The following is a 24,542-nucleotide window of genomic DNA, read 5'->3' as shown; positions in this document are numbered from 1 at the left end:
GATGGCTTTCACTGCTGCCAAGCATCAGATAACCCCATAGTGACGAGGATTGCCTGAAGCTTGCTAAATAGATCAATGCAAAACCAAATGAAAAGTACAGGGCTGTTGAAGTCTAACGTTGGCGACAACTACATCTGTCTCCGATTCTCCCGACTTTGCGTATTAAAAAGAAACATGCAAAACGTATAACGATGAGGGTGACGCATTCCACCCAAGGAGCTGAAATGAAAAATAACCAGATGAGTTTAAAGATTGCGGAGCCCTTACTCTTGACTAACACCTGAGCCGTGGCCTCAATGACACCCAGGCTACTCATGGCCACGCAGGTGTAATTTGCAGACTCCCGGACACCATTGAGCTCTAACACGTTTCGTCCGATTGGCATTTCATCCTCAGGGGTCAGATCCTCGCTGCCGAGCATCCACTTGACGTAGGGCATGGGTGAACCCACGGCCACACAGGTGATGTTGACGCTTCCTCCGGGCATGATCTCTTGGTTGGAGGGGAAGATGGAGAAACGAGGGGGTACGCGGCGCACTGGGAAAGGAGGAGAGTCAGGGTAGAAAGGAAGGGGGCAGGGGTGGTGGTTCAGGGGTAAGGTAGGGGGAGGAGAAAAAGTGGGGAAGGGAGCGTGGAGGAGAAAGGTGGAGAGAAAGAAGGAGGGGAAGGAGTAAGGAGGAGAGAATGAAGGAGAAAGAGCAAGGTAGAGAGCAAGATCGAGATTGAGAGAGGGAGAGGGAGAGAGAAAGAGAGACAGAGAGAGAGAGAGCAAGGAAGATAAAAGGAAGAAAAAGAGAAAGAGAAGAGAGGTAACAGGAAGGGGGAGAATGAACTTCAGGGTTTTTTTTTTTACAGAAAATCACAAAGGGATATTTCAAGTTAAGTCCCAATTACTTTATGGCACTGATGATTCCAACAGAAAGACACAAATCTTGTGTTGAGCTCAACCATTCAAGGTGAGCTGCCTACTCAAAATCATATAGTGACAAACTCTTGAGTATCATTTCAACCAGGACATGACACCTATAGTCAGTTTCTCTTTCTTTGAAAAGCAAAGTACTCCCATTCTTTTATCAATTGACGCAGAAATAAAAATTGCTATTCAGATTCGTGACGAACGCTGTAGATTATTTTCTTCAAAGCAATGACTAAGCATGCTAAACTTTACCAGAAACTTGTAAAATAAACTTTACTTCATTGAGATTTCTGTGCCTTGAGGTCCTTGTGCAGTGGATGGGCTCTTTTTAGAGAGTGTATGCATCATGGGGGTCGATCAATAGGCCCTTCCTGCTATTTGTGTCCCCATGAGAAGAACAAGCAAAGTGGCAAGTTATATCCAATACTGCATCTGTCGGAGCTCGGTTGACTACATATTAGGGAGAGATGCATCGAGAGACTGAACTCATAGGTCACTTGCATGCCTGGACGACTCAAGAGGGATAAAATGGTGGAGAAACACAAAGAAGAGAACGAAGAACTGAAGACTAAGAGAGAGCGAGAGCGAGAGAGAGAGAAAGAGAGAGAGAGAGAGAGAGAGACGGAGAGAAGCGAGACGAGAGCAGAGACAGTGGAGAAACAGCCAGAGGGATAGACGTAGAGTTCGAGAGCGAGGGACAGACACAGAAAGGAAGAGAGAAACAGAGAGAGAGCGATAGAGAGAGAGAGAGAGAGAGAGAGAGAGAGAGAGAGGCAGCTCTACTTCTCTTCAAGACAATGAAAGGCAATGTAGCAAAGGACAGCCACATTGTACAACAAGATACTGTACAATACATAGGATTCATAACTGATACAGTGTGTTGTCAAATGAATTGGAAATGTGGACAGGAGTGAATCAAAGGGTTCTTAAAAAGGTGTTGTGGCAATTACAGAGTGATCATTGGACACATTAAGTAAAGAACACCAAGACAGCATGAAAGAGGCAGAACGGGAAAGAACGAGTGCGAGCAAAAAGAGAGATATGTAAGGTAGTATGTGCATGTTTATAAGTTAATAAACTTATGTACATGTGTCTGTCGCTCCTACACATCAGGGTGCAGACAGAATGCAGAAGAAGAAGAGAAAAAGGGGACGGGAAAGGAGGGGAAAAGACAGGGAAGTGGAGATAAAGAGAGGATTAGAAGAGGGTTGCGGGGAAGGAGGGAAAAAGGGGGAAGAAAAGAGGAGCGAGGAAGAAGAAAACACATGGATCTATTTAAAAACACGGCTATATTCCAGAGTCAGCCCCAATCAGAAAGTAGTTGCTTCAGAAGTAAGACAAAGAAAAAGGAAAAAGACTAGTAGAGATCGGATGTTGAAGGAACAGAGAAGAAAAAGATACCCGAGGGTCACAACACAGGAAGCAGAGAAAGACAGAGAGAGGAACGGACAAACGTCTCTGGATGAAAGGAGAGAATGAAAGGGAAGGCAGACAAAGAGCAGAAACATTGTCGAAAAACTCAGCTAAACTCTACACTATAAAGCTTGTATGTGCAATAAAAACAAGACTTTATGAAACCATAAAAAAAACACACTATACAAAATCAAAGACTTAAGTTCTCTGAGGAATTTGGAAATCGTTCTAATATACTCTGATATAAATGGGTAGATTAAACAAGAACACTGGTAAATCAGCTATATAACCTCCACTCCTCATTGAGTAACACCATTACTTGGATTCTTCACATCGCCCCTATGCAAAGAATCTAGAAACAATTGAATAGATGTTAATATCTTTTTTTGCAAGTTTTCAACAAATTGATTAATATTTGTAATTGCTGTGATGTCAGTCATTTAATAAATAACAGATGAAAGGGTAAAGCATTTATAACACTTAGAGACAAACATCCCCCACCCACCGCCCCTCAAAAAAAACCAACCCCCCCCCAAAAAAGACGCCCAGAATTGGATACAGAAGTTGAAGACAAGAAAGAGACAAAGAGACAAAAAACAGGTAGATCTGTTAGAAAACAGACATGATTAGGCAGGCATCTCCTCATCTGAGCATGCTGGAGACAAACAGACAGACAAACAAACAAACGAACGGCATCCATGACAGATCCATGCATGAAACACACAAAGCAGGTGCAATGCAGCATGACAAAAGTATATATTTACTCAGTTGTTAACAAAGCAAACAAAGCAATAGAAGAGATGACATACAATTGTTTTAGCATGTGGCTATAAATCTGGCAGCTTGGTCAAGAACAGGATGGAGGTGAGGACTGGAGATGATCGGTGGGACCCTGGACAAAGGACGGACGAGTCCAGAGCAGAGACGCAGGTGCTTCACAATGAAGTGGGCTCGTAACAAGGGATAATCCTTCACGCGCTCGCAGAGCCTCGAGCTTAAAGTTAATCGAGCCGGGCCGCATGATTCACCTCCATTTTCTATACAGTTCATAGGAGCCAGGAGCCTCAATCTTTATTAGCAGAGCTATCATTAGTCTTGTCCTCTGCAGGGAGTCTGGAGGCGACGGGCTGCTGAGACCTTGGTGCAGCCATCAGGATTACCACTGTATCCCAGCAATGCTATACGGCTGACATTTACCCAGCGCCATCACACCTGTCTCAAGGACGCTGACTTTATCAACCGCCGTAATGAGAGGGGGTCATTAACGCCTTCTCGCTGTTTGTAACGTGCACCCGGATATGATTCAACTCGAAATGTGAGTCACTGCACTTGTTTTGGAGCATTTGGTGGAGAGATGAACAGTAAAGTGGTTAAAAACCGAGGGGGGCGGGGACATTATGTCTGCAGATATAATGGTGGCGTTGTATTCATGGAATAATCTGAAAAGAAATATTATTCATATTATTCGCAAAGACACTAAAAAAGATTAAAGTATAAACTTATTTTAGAAATAAAAATGGGGTCTATGCACCTGTTTTAGAATATATTGAAGCATATCAGACTGAGAATGTGTATACTCATAAAGGCGCGCTATCACGGGCTCAAAACTAAATTCCTGTGTCACTTTGCTGTGAGATGTTTTCAATAACAATGCATCAAGCATGTTTTGTACGTCCAAGTACACGCACAAGTTGTTTTCTTCCACCATGTGAAATGTGGTTATGGCCAAAGCGGTGCACTCGAAAGTCCGCGGTTGACTTGAGCCACCGCGTGACGCCAACTTGACGATGTGTCATGAAATCGGCCCGGTCGGCCAACGTCTCCCACCGTACCGGACATACATACACTTCCAGAGCGGAGGGGCGCGTACAAGCATGACTCCAAGTGCAAGACTTCCACTCAGTGCAAACAAGTGCAGAGCTGGAGCAGATGTGGTGACAGGGGAGCAGGGACACGATGGCAAACAGTGGTGATACGCAAAAGGGGCAAAATAAATAAATGAATAAATAGATAAGAAGAACGAAAGAGTAGCGAGACTTGACGGGACAGCAAGTTCAATAACGTCACAAAATCCGAGCATATATCAATAGGCGTGAACACACACGGTGCCATGCTCTTGCGTCAGTCCGTCAGTCAACAGACATGCAAGCGGTGCTCCTTTCTCTTTCTCTCTCTCGCTCCTTCCATGCAAACATTGCCTCTTTTTAATCTTCCAATTCTTGGGTCTCCATGACAACAAGATCATACCATGCAGGAAACATTGATCGGGGAGTGAAGGCAATACCAAGGGTTCTGCACACAAGGCCTCACAATGCAGTCATTGCACTCCGCTGCGTAGGCAGACAACTTCATCTTGGAAGCAGCTTTACTCTCTTCATTTTGGATACACAATTTCATCATTTCACTACAAATCTGCACCCAATGTTCTTTGAAAGTATTTTTTTTTTCTTTTTTGTTTCCCTCTGTTTCAATAAGTGAACCTTTCTGAAACAAAGGAGTAACAAAAGAAAAGAAAGAGCGCACCAACCTTCTCGAAGCTCTGAGGGATGGAAGGGGGTTGATGCAGAACACAATGACGTGAGGGGGGGGGGGGAAGAGAGAGAACGGGGAAACACAGAGAGAATAAAAACGGCCAGCGCAAAGCCACTCACTCCCCTGCACCACACACACCCTCTCACACCCTCACACACACACACACACCCATGCTCACATACACACACACACACACACGCACACACATACGAACAACCTGCATACACTCTGATATCCGACGTCACACAGAAACTACAACTTAACTCTGAACATTGGTCGTGGTCTTCCGGCCATAGGCCAGAGAAACACAAGCACCCACCCGAGGCTCGACTCAGTTAAGCAGCCATCGTGTCGGTGCATAGTGTCGCCATTTAATTTAACGCCGTGAAGCCGAAAGGACAACTTGCTTCTTCCAATTCACTCAAATCTTCAAGTCAAATCAAATTCTCCTATTTCTTTATCTGCCTCTAGTACAGAAGCCGTTTTCGTTGACAGATTAGTGATGTTTCCATGCAGTTAAACCGAGGTGCATCTCCCGCCCGATTTATTGTCTCGTTCTGATTCGTACTTGTGGGAGCTTGCACCAAGGTTTAAGGAAGACTTGTGGTGGTAGTGAGAAATATCAAAAAACAGGCTCAACATTTAATATAGACAATGGATGGGTTAGTAATACTTGTTTAAGAGCACAGCAATGGGGAAAGCCTTATAATAAATACCAAGAGCACCTTAAACAGTAGTGATTCCTGTGTGTTTGTCTGTGCATGTGTGTGCAGTTTTTGCACGTGTGTTGTGTGTTCAGGTCCTACCTCGAACGTATAGGTTTGCGGGAGAGGAGTAGCGCACGCCCTGTGAGTTGGTGGCCACACACTCATACTTCCCTTGGTCGGTCTCCTCGCTGTTCTCAATCTGCAGCGCTCCTGCAAGGATAAAAAGAGAAAGATGTATGGATTTTGTTTGGGAGGGGAAGGAAATGTTTTCCGCTGTGGTTTTCCTCCTTTCGTTTTCAGCCTCAGTTATCGGCCTGTTGGTCTGTTTTTGTTATGGTTCAACCCTGGGGTATCCCCTTGTCTATTGCTTCAACATCCAATAAAGGCAGCTTCGTTGTTACCTTTCAGAGGAACTGTCTGAATGGGCAAAAATCCCATATAACAGAAGTCGTATTTCTTTGTTCTCCCAAACCATTTCTCCCTTCTTTCTCATGAAAAGTGAAAAAAAACAAAACACATTCAAAATTCTGAATTTCCTTCCAGAAAGTTTAGAAGTCAAGCAGAAGTGACTTTTTATGAACTTAGATGACACTTAAAGGGCCATCACGTTGCATGCATCTCTAACAACTAGTGATAGTTCTTCTGCAGCAGAGTGTTTCTATCTTGGCATCACCTACACAGCTTTACCCCACGGCAACAATACAATCACGCTCTTTACCACTTTTACCTCGTCTATTTTTCTCCTCCCACCCCTGATCTCGCCGAGATAAACAGCGTCTCCCTAAACGTGCTATAATTACACACGGCACTCGTCGGGTGTTCCTTTTGTTTCTTTCATTTTACAGGGAGCTATTCTTACTGCTGTTTTTTTTTTTGCTAACGGCCTTTTGAATTACCAGCAGAGATGTTCTTTTTTTTTTTTTTTTTTTTTTGCTCTTTCAGTCTGCTCTGTCACATTCATCTCATCTGAAACTGACTTTGACATGGAGCCTGAGGAAGGAGCACAAAACCATGCATTACTCTCTGCTGCATTGCACAAGACGGAAAAAGATACCATTTTTAAGACACACGGTGCACACACGTATTGAGGGAGGGGTATCTACACACTTATGAGCACCAACATGGAGAGTCTCAGTGTGTCATACGAAGCACTATTTTTGTGTCAGACCTGGGAGGATAATAAACAACACCTTCTTTAAGAAAAATGCTGAGAAATTAAGGCTCTGGTATGACTTGTCTGTACACAGTATTTCCATGCATAGAGATGCAAACAAGAGACGACTAGATTTATTTTCTACTATGTAATTATGAAAAATGACAAATAAAAGACTTATGTTTGAAATGTAAACAACCCCCCCCCTAAAAAACCTCATGAGCACTGTGATCAGCATGCGAATGGGCCAATACAAAGTAATCATAGCAACTTCGCCACCAGTCCAGACAAAACACATTGAAATTAAAGTACCTTTGAATTGTAGTAAACTGAGGCTGTCATTTGTCATCCATTTAAAATAAAACTCACACATTATCGCAAAGTAGTAATTTTAGAACTTTCTTGAGTTTTTCTCATTAAAATAGGATTTGCAGAAGTCTGTTGTTAAAGGCTTTAACTTTAAGATTAATGATCTTTTTACCCAGTCTGCAACCATCACAGCTCATGCAATTCTAGCTCAGGTTCATTCATCAATTTAATTACATTTTAACTTGCAGATAATCATACTAAATGCTTATTTTAATAGAAATATAATACATTTGTCCAACAGTTACTGCATAGGTATGGTAATGTATTCTGAGGGGAAAAAGGCATGGAAAGAAAAAAACAAAAATCAATCATCTGGAGTCACATAACTAAATTCAAGAAATAACTGAAAAATGTTTATAGTTGATTTAATAGTGCTTCCTTTAACTTCACAACAGCTGGGTATGAGCTTATATGGAGTTAGATTTTGGTTTGTCCAAAATTTCTGAAGTACACTTTGCAAATAACACACAATCCAGAGAAAACATCTGTAAATATGAAGTCTTTTTATTACAAGAAAAAAAATGGGAAGTGTCTTTTTCAGGAGCACTAATTACTAGATTCAGCAAAATGGTTGAACCTTTATTAATCAATCAAGTGACTTGACATGAATGCTCCACTTCACCTTTCTGGAATTCTTGATAAAATATGAGAAAATTGTGCCATCGTATTTTTATAACAGTGCTCAAAACTCAAGTGAGAATGGACACATTAGCAGCACGTTTAATAGCCTTTAATATTTTACAGTGTAGAACAATAGGAGTGAAAGAGATGTGGCTATAAGTTTTTTATAATCTCTAACAGAGATCATAAAGGAAAACACATTTTTAGTGTTTGTGTTGCTTGTAAATACACCTGTCAAGAATTAGTGGAGTGGATGACAGTGCTTTGTGTATTGTTTGAATTTAAAATAACATTTCTGACACGTTTTGGGCCTGTGAATGCGTGCGCATTTTGGAAAATAACACTCACACACACATACACATACACATACACATACACATACACATACACATACACATACACACACACACACACACAAACACTGATCAGAAAATGAAGAAGCTTAAACAGCACGGTCTTTAGAGGTTTAAAGCAGAGTGTGTTTGCTGAGCCGAGGTGCAGCGAGCTGAAGCTGTCATCCGTTTGCTTCTGTCTTCCACAGTTACATGAAAGGAAAGCAGCTCCAGCCCCCCCCCCCCCCCCTCTCCTCCTCCTCCCTATATTCCATCTCTCATTTCCCCGTGGTGCAGGACAGAGTTGGGAAATAAACAGTAAGAAATTAACTGTTCTGCATGCCTAGTCTCTTCACTACAAAGTGAAAGAGGCAGAAGCAGAAGCAGAAGCGAGGGGAAGACGGAGTGGAGGAGAGGTGGGACTGGACAGGTGGAGCTCTGCAAGCAAGAACTCATCTGACAGCTGGAAGAAACTCGTACGGCTAACCATCAGCGCAAATTTGAAATTGGAAAATGAAATCTTTTTTTATGCAAAACATGTCTCGCACACACAAGGACAAAGACAGGTGTTCAGTCTTTATACACGTAGAAAGGTCAGCAACCACACGCCTAAACACACCGGTTAGACAGAGGACTGGAAGAACCAATGAAACGACAGTTGGTTTAGAAACACAGGCCAAAAAGCCCCAAAATCTGTGAAACGAGAATGTGAAAAAACACAACCCCAAAGAAAAGAGGGAGAGAGGAGAGGAGGTAGCAGTTTGTTAGTCCGTCTGGGAGCTGCTGACAGGCCCAGAACGAGATTGTGGCTTAAGTAAAATGAGCTGCTGTGAAATCGCGGATGGTGTATTATGTCTACCGGGCCGAGGCTCAGCTGATCAGATGACAACAGATACCGGCAGACCGAGAGCTCTGCAGGAACATTCAGGTCAAACAGATCACCTGGACTCCAAACCTCCCACCAGGCACTCATTTCACTGCAGGTGAGACAATACCAACAATCTCTCCTGATTCCTCTTTTGAAAGCATCAGATTGACTTAATACAATATCAAAAGAACTCGAGGGATCACAGCCTAGGATCTGGTTGCATTGGGAGCATTTCTGTGTAGAATTTGCATGTTCTGCCTCCAGTTTCCTGTCAAAGTCCAAAAACACACAGTTGAGGATAATTTATGATGTTATAGCTCTGAATTGTGTTTTTCTCGGTTTGACCAGTCAATTGTCGCGGGGTAAGGGACATGGATGCTGCACACACAAGGTTCCTTGGTTTAAACACCTTCACTTTTAAATAAACAAATTACTGAACTGAAGCAATCACATTTGGCAAAAAGAATGAATCAGTAAAGATTAGATGAAATGGATAAAGATTGTATGAAGAAAATGTGCATCAAAGCAACCAATTTCTCATGTTTTTCCCCCCCGTGCTTCTTAATTAATCCACAGTTATGCAATGTGGCGAACAGCAAAAATATCCTTGCCACCCTGCACGTCACTTTATTTCGTGGATTCATCTGCGCGACAGGCTAAATCCACATTTTCTGTCGTTCTGAGAACATGATCTATAAATAAGATTTCTTAATATCCCCCTCAGTGAAAATATCAACTACAAACTAAACAAATGCTTTTTGGCAAACCTACCGACTTTTCACCAAATTCCTTTAAATCTGTTCTGAAACGCGGAGCTTACGGGCCACAAAAACAAACAGCACCACACATAAATAACTAACTAACTAACTAACTAAATAAATAAATAAATAAATGTAAACTATATGATTTGATCATGAACAAATTAACATTTGGGGTCAATCCTGCTTCCAAAATCCATCTTTAGTAAGGGAAGATAACACATTTTCCGGTGCTGCCCGTACTGAGAAATATTGTCTTAAATTTTCGGGAAAGAAAATCCCTGTTTGTGTAGCGAAGCCGTGACAAATACCACGACCTTTGATCTGATCACAGTTTTAAGCAAAGACAGGTCCATCCATTACGCAGCATCAACTGCTCTGTGTCCATATTGGAGGCCATCTGTCAGACCGTGGTCCTACGAAGGCTGCTCGGCGCTTAGGTAAACTCACCGGATCTCCATCCCAAATGTCAGAAATAGACAGAGAATCTTGTCGTGGCTCTCCTCACGCAGATTTAAACTAGTGCACCAGATGGCATGGAGGAAAAATAGATTGATGCCTTGTTGAAGTGTAAAGATGTCAGGAAAAGTTCAGCTTTATCCTGCACCATATGTTTCCATCCCCAGGAAAGGTTGGAGTGTGTGTGTGTGTGTGCAGGTTTGCCATGTGCAAACACAGCGCTCACGACTGTCAGTGGACACCATGGACGGTTACCTGTGGTGGGAAGCCCCAACCGATGATGGATGCTTATGGGCTGTGAAACGGCTCAGAGTCCTCCTTTTGAGAGATTTCAGCACAATCTTTGTCTATATCATTTTTCACACTGACCCAATTGGGGTATAGAAGTATTTCTTAAATCCAACTGAGAAGGAAAAGCAGATACAGGAGGGAAAACAACAACTTTGAGTCCAAAACAGATTCCTGGCCGAGGTCCAATGAGAGCTGGCAGCCGTCCACTAAATCAGAGGCATTGCTCGGAAGGTGCCTCCACGAAACAGATCTTAAAGGAGTGTTTCATCCATAACACATTTCAGTGCGACTCTGTGCCCAGCTCAGGTGTAATTGATTCCCTCCAACTCATTTCACCAGTGTTCGGTTCATTATACGGCGCGCTTTATTGTTCAGGTTAGTGATGGCTTTGGTGATTTTAAATCCCATTAAAGCCTGCGGTGGATCGCGCTGAGCCATTTGTCTTGCTACTGTTTCATTGATGTGATATGTGGTTTAACATACTGTAACGGTGAATCAGTGTCACGTCCGTGTGACACGGCGCAAAGAACCAAACACATCTCAGGGCTGGCCGAGCGAAAGTCGCCACGATAACTCGCCTTCAAGTCTATTACTTCACGTCGAAAACATGCTGCAACTTGCTTATTTTTTCACAACTTTCAGATTGACGAGAAAAAAAATATTCCATCACAATTAATTTAAATTAAAAAAATAAGAAATAAACTTTTCTAATAAGCATGGTATTTAAAAAATATATATTTTTCCATTTATTTAAACACTAGGGGTTTTGTTATTATATCTAATAGGCGGAAAGCTGTTCCTCCGCCCACAGACACTCAGCAGACTGTTTGTCACAGAGGCAATTATCCCACTGGGATAGTACAGTCTATATTATTGCAGCAAGCATCAATTTGTACACATCAGCAAGAACCTGGAAGTTATACTTAAGAACCGGTCTAGGAGCTAAAGGAAGGCCACAGCTACACCACCTGCAAACAGCAGGCTTGTCAAGCACTGTAATTTTCACCATGTCGAAGAAGAGTGCACAGAGCTGTAGTACGAGCAACACGATGCGTTTGAAGAATACAAATGAGCAAAAAAAAAACAAAACAACAACAACAAAAAAATCAAACATACACAACAGCCTAACTGTAAGGAATTGATTAAACTGTGTTTTTCTGCTCCAAAATCAGCTGCAAACATCACCAGCTCAAGCAGCGAGTCGTTTACGAGAAAAAAAAAAAGACTTTGAATTGCAGCATATTTCCGAGGCGAAAGAGATCGGCACCTTGAGAGAACGGTTGTAGTATTTTTCAGGAGAGCTGCCACTGCGTGGTTGTTGCCCCAATGCGCTGGCACTGGCCCCGGATGCTATCAGAGTATGGACAAATGTTTATGGCTTTGTCCTGCTGTTTGCTGCATTCAGAAAAACTCCCATTCCTGCTATTTCAGCCCCACTTGCTATCAGAAATAGAGTACGTACGCCCCAGCCACACTTATCACGAGCGTTTGACGTTTGGCTCTTGTCAAAGTCACATTACAAACAATAGCCATTACTTTACGATGATAAATTTGGGAGCGCCGTGCATTTATCCAAACACGGTTTTTGGAGAATTCCGCAGGGCGGAGATCCCGGCAGAGTTGACGGAGGGCACTGTAGTGATCAGTGAAGGGTATTGGCTGACAGCAGGAAGATATCAGAGCCGGCAGGACGAAGGAGCGCAGAGAATATAGATGAAACAACAACAACAAAATGGTTTTGCCTCACCATCACTTTCATTCCCCGTGAGGATGGCTGATAGAGAATGGCTGAGGAAAAAAAAACAAAAACCCCCCCCAAAAAGAACGTGTCTGCCTACTCGAGGAGACACTGTATCATCTATACAGAAGAGCATAAACAAAGCTGAACAAACTGTCTTAAGCGCAAGATGTGATTCCTCTGTACTCATCCCTCGATCTGTCTGCACGGTTCTCTCTCTCCCTCTCAAACAATAAGAAAAGCCTCCCCAACTTTTTTTTTTTTTTTTTAATTTCTATCTCCACATTTAAAAAAAGCAAAGCTCATTTCAGGCTGGGCGGGTCCAGATAAGAGGCACATCAGTTAAATCGCTAGTGTGAAGAAACATATTTCTGCATCTATTGATTTTCAGAACTCAGAAAAGAAGAATCATTGCTGTTTGGGGCAGATTGATTATTATATTAGGCACATATTTCAAAGTGGATTTATTTTCCAATTGTATGATATATATATATATATATATATATGTTGTTTTTTTTTTTTTTTTTTAACCTACTTCTAAAAAGTGCACATGACAGCAAAAGTTCCTTTTCGCTGCAAGCTGTAATGTTTTTCTGATGCTCACGAGAGAGTTTTGTCTTTAAAGTGACATCTTTTGGTAATCTTTTCTCCCAAATGCTAACAGAACAGCCTTTTTTTTTTCTTGGCTTATGTATGGCACAATTATCCTTTTAATGAAATTGGCTTTAAAAAGGTTTTACACCCCCAAAGGATGTAGATAAACTCAGAGAGCAGCATGTAATCCCTCAATCATAATTAAAACATGATAATCACCAAATTTAGAGCAACTGGGATTTACCTGATAGCAATGCTAAGCTTTAGAGGCACTATTTGTTTGGTTGATGACAAACAAGGGGGGGGGGGGGGGGGGCAACAAAAACTGACATAAAAGTCATCCATCTCACCTGATCGGAGCTGTTTGATGCGACCCTGGCTGGTGCCGGGGTCCACGGGCAGGAAGTCTTTGAACCAGGAGATCTCTGGGTCCGGGATGCCGCTGGCAGCGCACAGCATCGTGGCCGTCCTCGTCCGCTCCACCACCTTCAGCTGGGGACCCATGTCGATGCTGGGGAAGCCGAATGGCAGCAGGTCCTCTGAAAGATGAGCATTTTGGTGTATCAGCAAGGAGGTCTCACGTCTGGGTGGATTTTGTGGGGGACATTTCTGTGTGCAGGAGCTGAGGTTAATTTTTAAACCTTTTATTGTAATCATTTTCTCTTTTAAATACAGTTTATTTGTCATTCGACGGAGCCCGTTTTTTAAGTCATCAGCAAATCTGTATGGTCACAACAGCTTCATGGATTCTCAAATCTCTACTACAGGTCTGCAAATGGCAACTCCTCCAAAACATTTCATTCATGTTCAAATGACCTGCTTATTGTAAATTGGCCAGTGCCTCTTCAAAAGGAAATTGTTTTACCCATGCGGTTCAAAATGTTTACATTATTATATAAAGTGGCAGTCGACTCTTTCATGTGTCTCTGTGATGAATTCAGCTCAGTCTGTTAGTTGTCCTCTGAAAACACAATACAAGTCCATTATTTTTGTCGAGATGAATGCCGCATTGTATTGCACAGAGCAGTGTAATCCCACTGAAAAAACAACAACAACAAAACTATTGGAAAAGTCATTATAGTGGGACATTAAAAAGATGTGCCCATTTGCGTTAATGTACTCATTCATGTGTTTTGTGTACTACAAACAGAAAATTCACCTTTCAGGTTTCACTATAAAAAGCACTATGATGGGATATTTACTGGCAAGTGGTGCTAGTTTACAAATAACATTGTATTTAACTACATGTATCGTTTTACTAAAGATCCTCATAAAATGTGTGATCTGAGAAGTAAAAGGAAACAAAAATTATTTAATCCAACCAACAAAGAAATAGTTTGGAATTTTACTGGAAGGAAATAAATGACTGAACTAATATTAATCGTACGTTGAATATGAGACAAAGCTACTAAGAAACTACAGGACAAAGTTATATATTTACATTATTCAGGTAAACTGACAATGACATCTGTATTTTATTTTGGGGCAAATCCAGCAGGAACAGTGATGAATAAATGAACATGTAGTGCTGCAGCCGCTCTGAAAACAACATACTGGTTTATCTGCCTGCACACAGACACAGTCAGGCCTGCCATTCATTCAATCCCCACTTCACTTCTTCTCTGGAGAGACCGAAGACTTGCTCACACACGCAGTGATGTGAGAGCAACTGTTCCCCCCATTAACATCTGCAAACCTGTGAATGTGGCGATACTGTGCAAAGACGGCGGTGCCACTATTGCTTTCATGAACTAAGCCTCATTCCCACTGCTAGCCAGTTATTAGGTGATATATCGGGCGGGCTCAAGCACAGCTATGTTTTTGTGTGTGCTTGACAGGTCGTTTCCAGCAGAGTATAAACATACCGCCCTGTCAGCAGGAGTTACTTAAGTGCCGACTCATGCACACAGAGACACATTTGCGGTTATATTTCTTACCGAGAAACACAGGTGTTTGGCAACAGAGGGTATGACATGTGAGTTTCCAAAGGTGTGGCTCTGTGCTATGTGATTGTAATGATACTTGTCTAATAACTATGCAGAGAGCTGCTCCGAAACAGCAGCAGCAATTAGAAGCCGAGATCAAGAGGAGGGGCAGGGCACTGGGGGTAATAAGGACTTGTTAGCAGTAATTGTTAAAATGTACCAGCGATTAGAGAGGCCGATCTGGGATGTGTCTGCATGCGTCTGGATATGTCTGATTATGTTTTGTTTTTTTTGGAGAGGGGGGGGGGGGTAAGTGTGTGTGTGTGTGTGTGTGTGTCTTTCTCGTGTTTGTACATATTTGCTTCTATAGTTATGTTCTAATTAGCATCCTCACAGATTCTGTGTGAAGTGTGGAATAATGTTGTGTCGCACGTCGACACACATCCAGGAAAAAGAGGGCGCGTGCACAGAAAAGCAGTTGCTTTCTAGCGCAGACACACACACACACACACTTTTGCGCACACTTTCCGTGGTGAATGGGATTAGGAATCTCGGTGACAACAGTCCAGATGGTCAGACGCGTAAGCATCCATCAGGCCTCCTGCTTCCTTCTCGCAGAACCCTTTTAACCAGTCTGCCTCTCTCTGCCTCTCTGCCTCTCTCTCTGCCTCTCTCTCTCTGCCTCACTCTCTCTGCCTCTCTCTCTCTCTCTCTCTCTCTCACACACACTCACACACACATACACACAAACACCTCCTCCATACCTGGAAGTACAATTATGTATTCCACCTCCCGAGAGCTGTGAAGCAGCTACCAAGATGTCAATTTGTTTGAATAATAAATCAAACCTCTTGATTGTCAGGCACAACAAAACCGACTGAAAGCTTTGCAGTATCACAGAAAAATCTGGAGCTGAACACAGTCCGAGACGTGGACTGTGGCCACGTCAACTGTCTGTGTGTTTTTCCTCCGCTCCTTGCCTCCTCCGGGCCCCCTGCTACCTAACCACATGACAGACACATACCATCTGTTCCCACACACTCCGCAATGGGGATGAGAGGGCTGAGTGGAGATAGGATCTATTGCTCGCTTTCTCTGTTTCCACAGTCATCAGCAGAGGAGAGACCCCATCAGATAGGAATGTCAAGCTGTTGCTGATGCAGTGGCTGAGGGGAAGACGGCGCAGACAAGAAATGCTATAAAAAGGCATAAGAGGAGTCAAATCTCGGAGGAAAGCCTCATGATGATGGCGCCGCGATCAGGCCTCGTGCAACCATTTTAGTGTCATGTCGGAAAATGGAAACCAAAGTGGAAGGAGAAGACGATGCTGTCCCCCCTTTTCTCACCTCCGCCTGTATGCCCCATCCCCCCTCCCCCCCCAAACCATCAGCTGACTGATCAATGCTAATGATCCACCTGAATGGAGACCGGCGGTATGACCATTGATGAAGCGGAGGGAAAGAAAGGAAGGAGAGGAGCGAGATCGATGGGCAGGTCAGGAGGTGAGCTCCCCCGAGGCGGGGAATATGCTGGGCCTACATCTGCTCCCCTCTACCCTCCTCCGATCCCACTCCTCTCCTGAGAGGGTTCAGATGGTCTTTTTATCACTCCGCTGGCTTCCACTACATGGACTCTCTGGCTGTTAATTAGAGCACGTCACTGTGCGGAGCTCCGGGCATGTGCATATGTGCCTGCGTGTATGTGTGTGTGTGTCTGTCAGGGGTCCGGTCTGTAGTCCAGTCAGGTATGATTAATGTTGCAAAGTGAGGGTAGACCTTGAATTAATCAGACAGATAGATAGATAGATGGACAGACAGACAGACAGAGAGGCCAAAATAACCATTTGAGGCTAAGTGATGACTCTAACCTGCCTGGACGTGTGAATGTGAGTGTGTGACTGTCTCTCCCTCTGTTTTTGCTCTCTGATGGTCTTGCGACCTCCTGGATGTTCCCTGCCTTCACCCGGAGTCAGGTGGCATCGGCTCCATCCCCCCTAACAACTCTTTATTGTTTAAAACTCTATAGAGAAGATGGATGGATGCGCACCACCCCGTCGCCCCGACTGATTTCAACCGAAATGAGTGGAGAAGGAGTGCTACGGTGATAAAGTGGTTCGCCCTGTCGCCTCACCGTAAGAATACCTCAGTTCGGTTCTGTGTGAAGTTTGCTGTGTCTGTGCTGGCACAGAGAGAGAACCTTTTTCTTTGTGTACTCCAGCATCCTCTCACTCTCCAAAATATGTACTTGTATTATGACTCAGATTTTTCAATAGAATAGAATAGAATAGAATAGAATAGTGTCTAAACAAGCAAATGGACACAAATGCAGTGCACCAACATCAGAGCAGATTTGTTCTATGCCTCGTTGATGCAGATAAGCCAGCCGAAGGATAGTTGCACTGGACACTGAAGGGAAGTTCACTGGAGAGCAGAATGGGAAGCTACAGGTATTCAGCCTGACTCCTGGATGAGTCAGCGACCGCTTGAAATAGATACTGCGGACATGGCCTTGATCACACTTCCCCCCAAATGAATCATTTATCAAATGCAAACACTGCTGCACAAAAGTAGTGCTTATTTTTCATCTCCTGGTTCAATTGATAAGACAGCCTATGGAAAAATGCACCATGTGTATATAAACACAGTGTGTGTCAACAGTGTTTGGGGGAACATTGGCAAAGGCCGAGCAGCATTGTTCCCCGGAGCTTTTTGTTTGTGTGTGTTTGTGTGTATCAAGAGGTTGGTAGCGTACATTTTGGCCTGGTTGTGTTTGCAGAAGGGCAATCAGGCCTTGTGCCCAAAACCAGTCAGTGGAGCCAACCAGATCTGGGCAAATATGCAATTTGTGTGTCTCTGCATGCATACACACACATACTGCAGTAGTGCGGTAACACACATACACACCCAAAGAGTCAAACACATAATGCATATGACACAAACAAACAAACAAACAAACACGAATCCAGGTTTTCTCTCTCTCTCTCGCTCTCTCTCTCTCTCGCTCTCCTTGTGTCTCTTTGTATTTCCCTCTCTCGCAAACACACACATGCGCAGCCGTCCAGACAAAGAGGCACACTCTCTCTAACGCACAAAATAGTCTCAACAGAAAAATCCTCTCCCCTGGTTAAGAAACAGGTTGCCTATTCATATCTCAGTTCATGTCAGGGAGAAATGGCCATGTGCATAAAAGAAGCTTGAATAAAAGCCGATCTCAGGGAGCCTGGTTCAGGATTAATCTGCCAGCACTCAGCAGTCTTCAGAGGCTGTAATGCTTTGACTCCTATAGACTGCAGGAGGGCGGAAGGGGAGCACTTTAAATGCTAATAGACCTTTATGATAATAGAGCACAATACAGTGCCGAATCAGACTTTGCATCTTGGATCAATCACACCGAAAATCCACATCCTCGCCATCCCAAGACCTTTTTCAGAAGAGACTAAGCACCTAACAAACAATGACCCCCCCCCCTATACACAACCCTTGTGCATTTACTACATGCAAACGATCAGAAAGAATAGACTGCACGAGAAAAGGAAAAAGGAAGGAGGAAATAAAACACAGTGAAGATGAGGGAGTATATGTGATGAAAGAGCCTGTTCTCAACTCAAGGAGTGTAATCCTCTTGCAGGCTGAGTTGATACTCTCAGTTGTTTCCAGACCGAAATGCTGCTTGAGCCGCCGGCCTGCCAATGCAGCAGACGCCTGGGGGGGAATCACTGATCTGACTCTGTTGTTCATATGAAGGGTGTTTGCCGTGGTGGCAGAACATCTCTCCTCCTCTTTCTCTCTCTCTCACCCTCTTCCTCCCCCATCCCTTTTCCTCCCTTTCTCCTAAAATGGGACACTGGGAGGTGAGCATAATCAGGATTATGCCGCACAAGCCAGACATACACACAGAGATATATGCACACATGCACACGTTCTTAAATGAAGAAATCCATGTGCATGCATTCGCTCGCATACACAGTTGTGAAGGTCGTGCACACACAAACAGAGATATACTGTGCTGCAGTGATGAAAATCTCTCGCCCACCAGAGGTTTTCAAACATGCAGAACTGCAGATATTCATGTCTCCTGAAGGCAGAACACCACGACTGCAGTGGCCAGAGAGAGGGAGAAAAAAAAAGAGTTTGGTTATGAAGAGGACAGAGTGGAACAGCAGAGCATGAGTGGAGTAAAGGGAGAGTCCGGATAGACTGTGAGGGTCAGGCAGAATAGATAGCTAAGAAGATGAAAGAATGAATAAAACAAAAGAGGAGAAATTAGAAACGGATTTCGCTTTGGGCTAAAAAAAAAGGCTGCTGGAGTCAAACCCACAGAAAGTTTCAGTGGGGGGAGAAAGGAAGGAGAGGAGAGAGTAATGGGATGGGTGATGTGTGATGCTGATGGTGAAGGCACAAAAAGAAATATCTCCTGAACCATAACCTGCCACATCTCCGTCCATTAGCAAGCCTATAGAGCAGCAGCAAATGTCCTGTGGCCAACCACAAGCCCTCACACTCTATAACGCTGCTATTAGCCTCAGTCAACCATTATATAGAATGATGAGACGAAACATCAAGGGATGAAAAGACTTTTCAGTCGAGAGGTAGAAGGGTTTTGACAAGTAATGGAAAGCTTCCATTGTACTTCAGTGGTGGCCCTTTTTTTTTTCTTCCAATGAGGCAGTTGTTGAAAGAATGACCCCAGCACAGTTTCTTCAGGGTTCTGAGCACTTAACGGTGTTCTTAGATGGCTTCATCTATTCTGCTATACCCCTCTGAATCCAGCAGATTGCAAAAGAAAACTGGCAACATATCTTTCGGGTATCCACTTGTGCAGAGTGAAGGTCCCCCCCCCCCCCTCAAATCTTAAGGTCCATTTAATTCTCTTGATGTATGCTTCTGGAGCACTTGTAAGGCTCGGATGGGATGGAATTAAGAGTAGAAAATATGAGCAGCTGTGTTGGAAAACATCTTGTCCCCTGATGAAAAAGCCAAAGAAGTGTGTCTTCTTACATAAAATGTAGACAACTCAACTATGACTTCCAACTTCAGACGCTTGAGTCAGTAACAAAAGATTAAAAGCTGGCAAGAGCTGAAGTTTACACTTTGGAGGAGGGCAATGAAACATGCAGTTATTTGAATCAGCTCACTTTGAGATTCTGGGTCAGTTCTGGATCAGAGATATTTTGTAAAAACAGCACTTTAAATTGCTGTTAATACAATGATGAAGTGTTTTGCACGTGTTAGAGCTCGGATTTAATAATCTGAATGGCTTGCTCATAGCACTGCTGCTGCTCAGGATTTTAAGTAATGAAATACAGCATTTAGGGCTATTATGTCACACAAAGCTGACAGAAATCGAGCACATGTTAATAAAAAAATCTAAATGGCGTGAGATCATTTCCTTCTTCTTGGTCTTGCAGTCGCGCCCCTCCAGGGATTGCCACAATGAACCATCTGCCTTCATCTTATTACCTGCTCCCTCATCTCCATTTCCTCCCTCACAATTTCTGTCGGAGGCGTTTCTCTTCTCCTACCTGGCAGCGCCATCCCCGGCAATATATCTACTATCTCTTCATAGAGCAAACTATCTCCAGTATTGTCTCTAAACTGCTGTTTGTTTTTAATCCTGTCTATCCTGGTTATTCCCAAAAGAAAGTTTCAATATCTCCATCTCTGCTACCTCCAGCTCTTTCAGCTCAGCCTCCTTTAAACAATACAACTGCCTCAATACATCACAGTATTTCTCACTGCCGCCTTATAAACCTTCCCCTTTCCCTCTTGCTCCTGCTGTCTACCAGAATTTAATTGGATTAGAAATCTTTTAGAGGAACCTCTAGGACTATCTCAGATCTATGAAATACACTTCTTTCCATGGTAGATAAAAAAAATTCTCAACCTTTTTTAAGGCCTAAATTAAATTTTGATTTTTTTTTTTTTTATAGATATTGCAATAACCAGATAGCAACATGTGTTTATTTTCTGATCAAAGTAGTAATGAAGTTGAAAAAAACAAAACTAAAACTAAATGATTGGCAAAAAAATCCATTTGGCATAAAAGCAGATTTGCCCATTTCCCATAATATTATCCCACATCCAGATAAATTAAAAGAACAGCGAACAGAATTTGGCCATATCAGACGGCAGACAAAATTATATTATCCAGCCAGCATGGATTTTATTGCTCGCTCTGAAACATGGGGAAAAACACTTGTGGAATAATTGACTCTGTTTCTATCTGTATGCGACACGTCTGTGGCTTATGATTCAGGGAAAATTTTAACTATTATGGCCACTAATAGCTTCAAATCCCATTGGTGCTTCAGGTTGAATATTGCTTCACTCGCCATTCTCCTGTATTCTGTTGTCAAAGACTGATGATTGCATTGTCACAGAGGGGACGGGGACATCACGCGACACAGATCTCAGCAAGCGGAGCGTATACACAGCCAGGAACACACACAGGGAGGCTCGCCCTCAAGGTGTAGTTTATGTGGTAATGTGCTTTAGATTGGGGCTGTGTGTGCAGAGATGATGGGCCGGGTAACAGATGGACAGGAGTCTATTCCCTAGGCTACCAGCCTTCTGCTTACCACATAGCCCTGCCAAGTCTACAATCCCCATCCATCTCCTACTCTCTCCACCCTCTCACCACCATCCCGTCCCCCAACCTCAATTCCTTCGACTTCCCATTTCATCTCCACTGTTTCACGCCATCCTGTTGTGTTACTCAACTTAGTCCCACCTCCTCACCCTCGGTCATACTTCGCCACACCTCCCCGACCTCTTCCTCTCTCTTCCCCTTTATACACTTTGATTACTCGTGGGAAAATAAATAAATAAATAAATAAAAAGCACAGTCTGCCAAACCAAGGCCTAATCCCTTGGTTTTCCTTCATGGCGTAACAGCCTGAGCAGCCATCTTTCTATTTCTCCATCCATTCCTGCAGTACCGGGCAGTTGGCCAACGCTCAGATCCCGAGCTAGCAGCCACATGCTGCAACTTTCGCTCATAACATGTTGGCGCGCCACATTAGATAAGTTTCCCTCCAAGGAGACAGTGTACATTAGATTAACACGCCGACACTGGCCAGGAAGCACAGTTATTACAGGAAGCTGGGAAGCTGAAATACCCCTTAGCAAGCAACTAGCCGGCCCTCTCTGTGGCCAGATCACGCTCAGTCGCACTCAGAAGGCCTATAAAAAGAACAGCTCACTGCAGACTGCTGTGCCGTCGGGGTGTGGCATCGCTTCATTGTCACATCTCAGTGCTCAGTGAAGTGAGGATGACGGTTAAAGCCAGGTGTGCAAAAGTATAAAGAAAACACTTTGAAATTCCAGGAGGAGCGGGCGTGTGTGTGTGTGTGTTTCTATGAATTACCTCTGATAATTGAGAGCTTTGCAGTGACAGACACCTGGCCTTCGCTGTTGCGTGCCACGCACTCGTAGACGTTCTCGTCTCGGGGTGCTCGGAGCGGTTGGATCCTCAGCACGGCACCTGCACCCTCATCAAACTCTATAGTCTGGACAGCCACAGAACAAGACATATTAGTCACAGCAGAGTAAACAGGCGAATCCTATTAATAGAGCAGTAAAGTACTGTGTCGCATGTCAACACTTCTGGGTAGCTTGCAATAACTGCATTAATAAAGCAATTAGGAAAGCATATTCATTTATCAAGCATTGATTAAAAAATGGTTTCAGTTTAGAAATGTCAAATTTAAAACAGAAGCACAGAACATGACACCTTCCTGGCGAAAGTTTGTGTCTTACTTACTTACTTACTTACTTACTTACTTACCAACGAGGAGGGTTGGATCTGGGCCCCCTGCTTGAAATGCAGTGATTCTAATATTAGGTCACATCACTGCATTAACATGCAATCGCGCCTCAATGGAGCTACTGGAAATAATAATTCTCTGGACTATCCTGCACTGCAGGATTGGAATTTTCAACAGCAAGACCATCTATCATAATATATCAAGTCGTTCATATTTCTAAGATTCACTGTGTCCAATGCAAGAAATGTGCATCAGAATAATAATGTTATCAAGGAATAATTTCCCCCCAAAAATGAAATTTGGGACTGCTTGCTTCTTGCTGAGCTCGAGGTGGGAAGATTGATATCACGCTAATAGCTCTCTTTTTTTTAAACAGTGATTTTGAAGCCAGGGGGTAAATTAGCTCATCTTGGCATGAAGACCAGCAGCTGGAGGACGTAGTATGTTTCAATCTATGCCCACCATCAATGACTCGCCATAAAGTTCATTAATTAGTATGTGATTTTTAACTATTTCATTCAGGCAGCCTCTCAGTGATAAAGACCCACTGCAGCCCGACAAAGAGAAAACATTCACCACATAATGCCAAGCAAAGACGGGCGTTTTGTTGTGTAGTTTATATGCACAGTACATAAAATGAGTACAAAAAGGTTGTGAATTAAAATCTGGATAAGCTTCACAGATTCAGGATAGCCGATCTCTCTAGTTTTAATCCTTGGTTGAAATCAAATCATCAATGAACCCTCATGTTTAAGAAACAGGCATAAGAGTGCGCTTGATCGCTGTACTTGATCAAATTTGAGCTTTTTATATAGAGAAAAAAAAATGTGGTTAGAAAATCTGAAATGCAGATCGAAAGATCAATCATATCTAAACGCAGCATGTTATTTGTCTTTTCGACAGCGAGCATTTCCATCATCAGACATCTTTGTCGACTGACATTTGTATTTGTCATGCACTTTAAGGAGGAGCAGCTCAGTTGTGAACTGTGACAACCACCTCGATACGCTGGGAGTTGACCTTCTTGCCCTTCTTGTTCCAGTAGACAGCGGGCTTGGGATTGCCGTTGGCCTGGCACACGAATGACGCCACCCCCCCTGACACTCCGATCTGGTCTGTGGGAATCTTGGTAAACTTTGGAGAGGCTGCGAGAAAATAAAAGGAGAGGAGAAAATAAACGGAGAACACGTCAAAATAAGACACCTGGACATGGAACAAGCTCCCTGTTGACCACACCCCATTCCACTGTCAGAGGCTGGTCAAGCCGACTTGTGTCCCGACGGCTGCGTGTTGTGCTTACTTCCTGAGTATCACCCAGAGGACAAGCTGAAGGACTTCCTGTGGGTCATAAATAAAATATAGGGCTGTGCTTCAGAAGAACATCCTTCTGTCTCTCCCCTCCTCGGTCGCTCCCTCCACTTCCTCCGGGGCGAGCTGCCATTGTAGTGCATAAGCTGTCATGACACATGAGCGTTTCACAGGTAGGGGAAGTGTTGGCTACAAATTCACAGCATTTAATTGGCTTAAATGTATAAATATCGGAAGTGTCATCCCGCGTCTTTAACAAATAACACTATAAGGGATTCGCAAATGCATATTCTAATAATCTGAATAGGAGCTGTATATCTATATTTTATGTACAGATTTATTATTTAATCCTTCAAAATGTATCAAAAATTCAGTATTATGTGTTTTCTAACTTCAGGTTTACCTTGCTGCTTTCATGTTTAACTTGTTATCGTGTTTATTTGTCTTCTTGGAGGTATTTTTCATCCACAGTTTTAAAAACACTTTTTTTTTCTCTTTTATTGTTTACTATTTCTGTCCTATTATCACTCTGTCAGTCGTCTGTGTCGACTTAAAGTGTACTAACCATCCTCTAAACTGCTACGATTGATGGGTTTTTGTTCATTTCCTGCTTTGTGGAATAATGTCATTGGTTACAATGCTTCTGAAGTGAGACGTTTAAGCACTGCAGCTTCCCTGTGCGAGAAAATAGCAATATCCAAGTGTGATATTGAGCCCACAACAGTACTGAACCTACACTTTTCACAGTGACTGAGTCAGATCAGTCAACCAGCCTCCTGCATCCACCCGTCGC

General features: G+C 43.2%; 1 protein-coding gene across 1 annotated transcript in view; it reads right to left on the bottom strand.

The window, feature by feature from the left end:
- The window catches only part of LOC308135270 (receptor-type tyrosine-protein phosphatase S-like), a 68,912-nt gene that overhangs the window by 26,612 nt on the left and 17,758 nt on the right, over positions 1 to 24,542 (bottom strand). Inside the window, exons 3-7 of the mRNA XM_080503171.1 lie at positions 23,438 to 23,586; positions 22,042 to 22,183; positions 13,102 to 13,290; positions 5,668 to 5,778; positions 268 to 537 (exon numbers count right to left, since the gene is read on the bottom strand). Coding sequence (XP_080359297.1) covers positions 268 to 537; positions 5,668 to 5,778; positions 13,102 to 13,290; positions 22,042 to 22,183; positions 23,438 to 23,586 — 861 coding nt within the window. The remainder of the gene's footprint in view (positions 1 to 267; positions 538 to 5,667; positions 5,779 to 13,101; positions 13,291 to 22,041; positions 22,184 to 23,437; positions 23,587 to 24,542) is intronic.

This window comes from Blennius ocellaris (genome assembly GCF_963422515.1).
Source record: "Blennius ocellaris genome assembly, chromosome: 10".
Lineage (NCBI taxonomy): Eukaryota > Metazoa > Chordata > Actinopteri > Blenniiformes > Blenniidae > Blennius > Blennius ocellaris.
The sequence above is the reverse complement of the archived record's forward strand: the minus strand, read 5'-3'. Positions and strand labels throughout refer to the sequence as shown.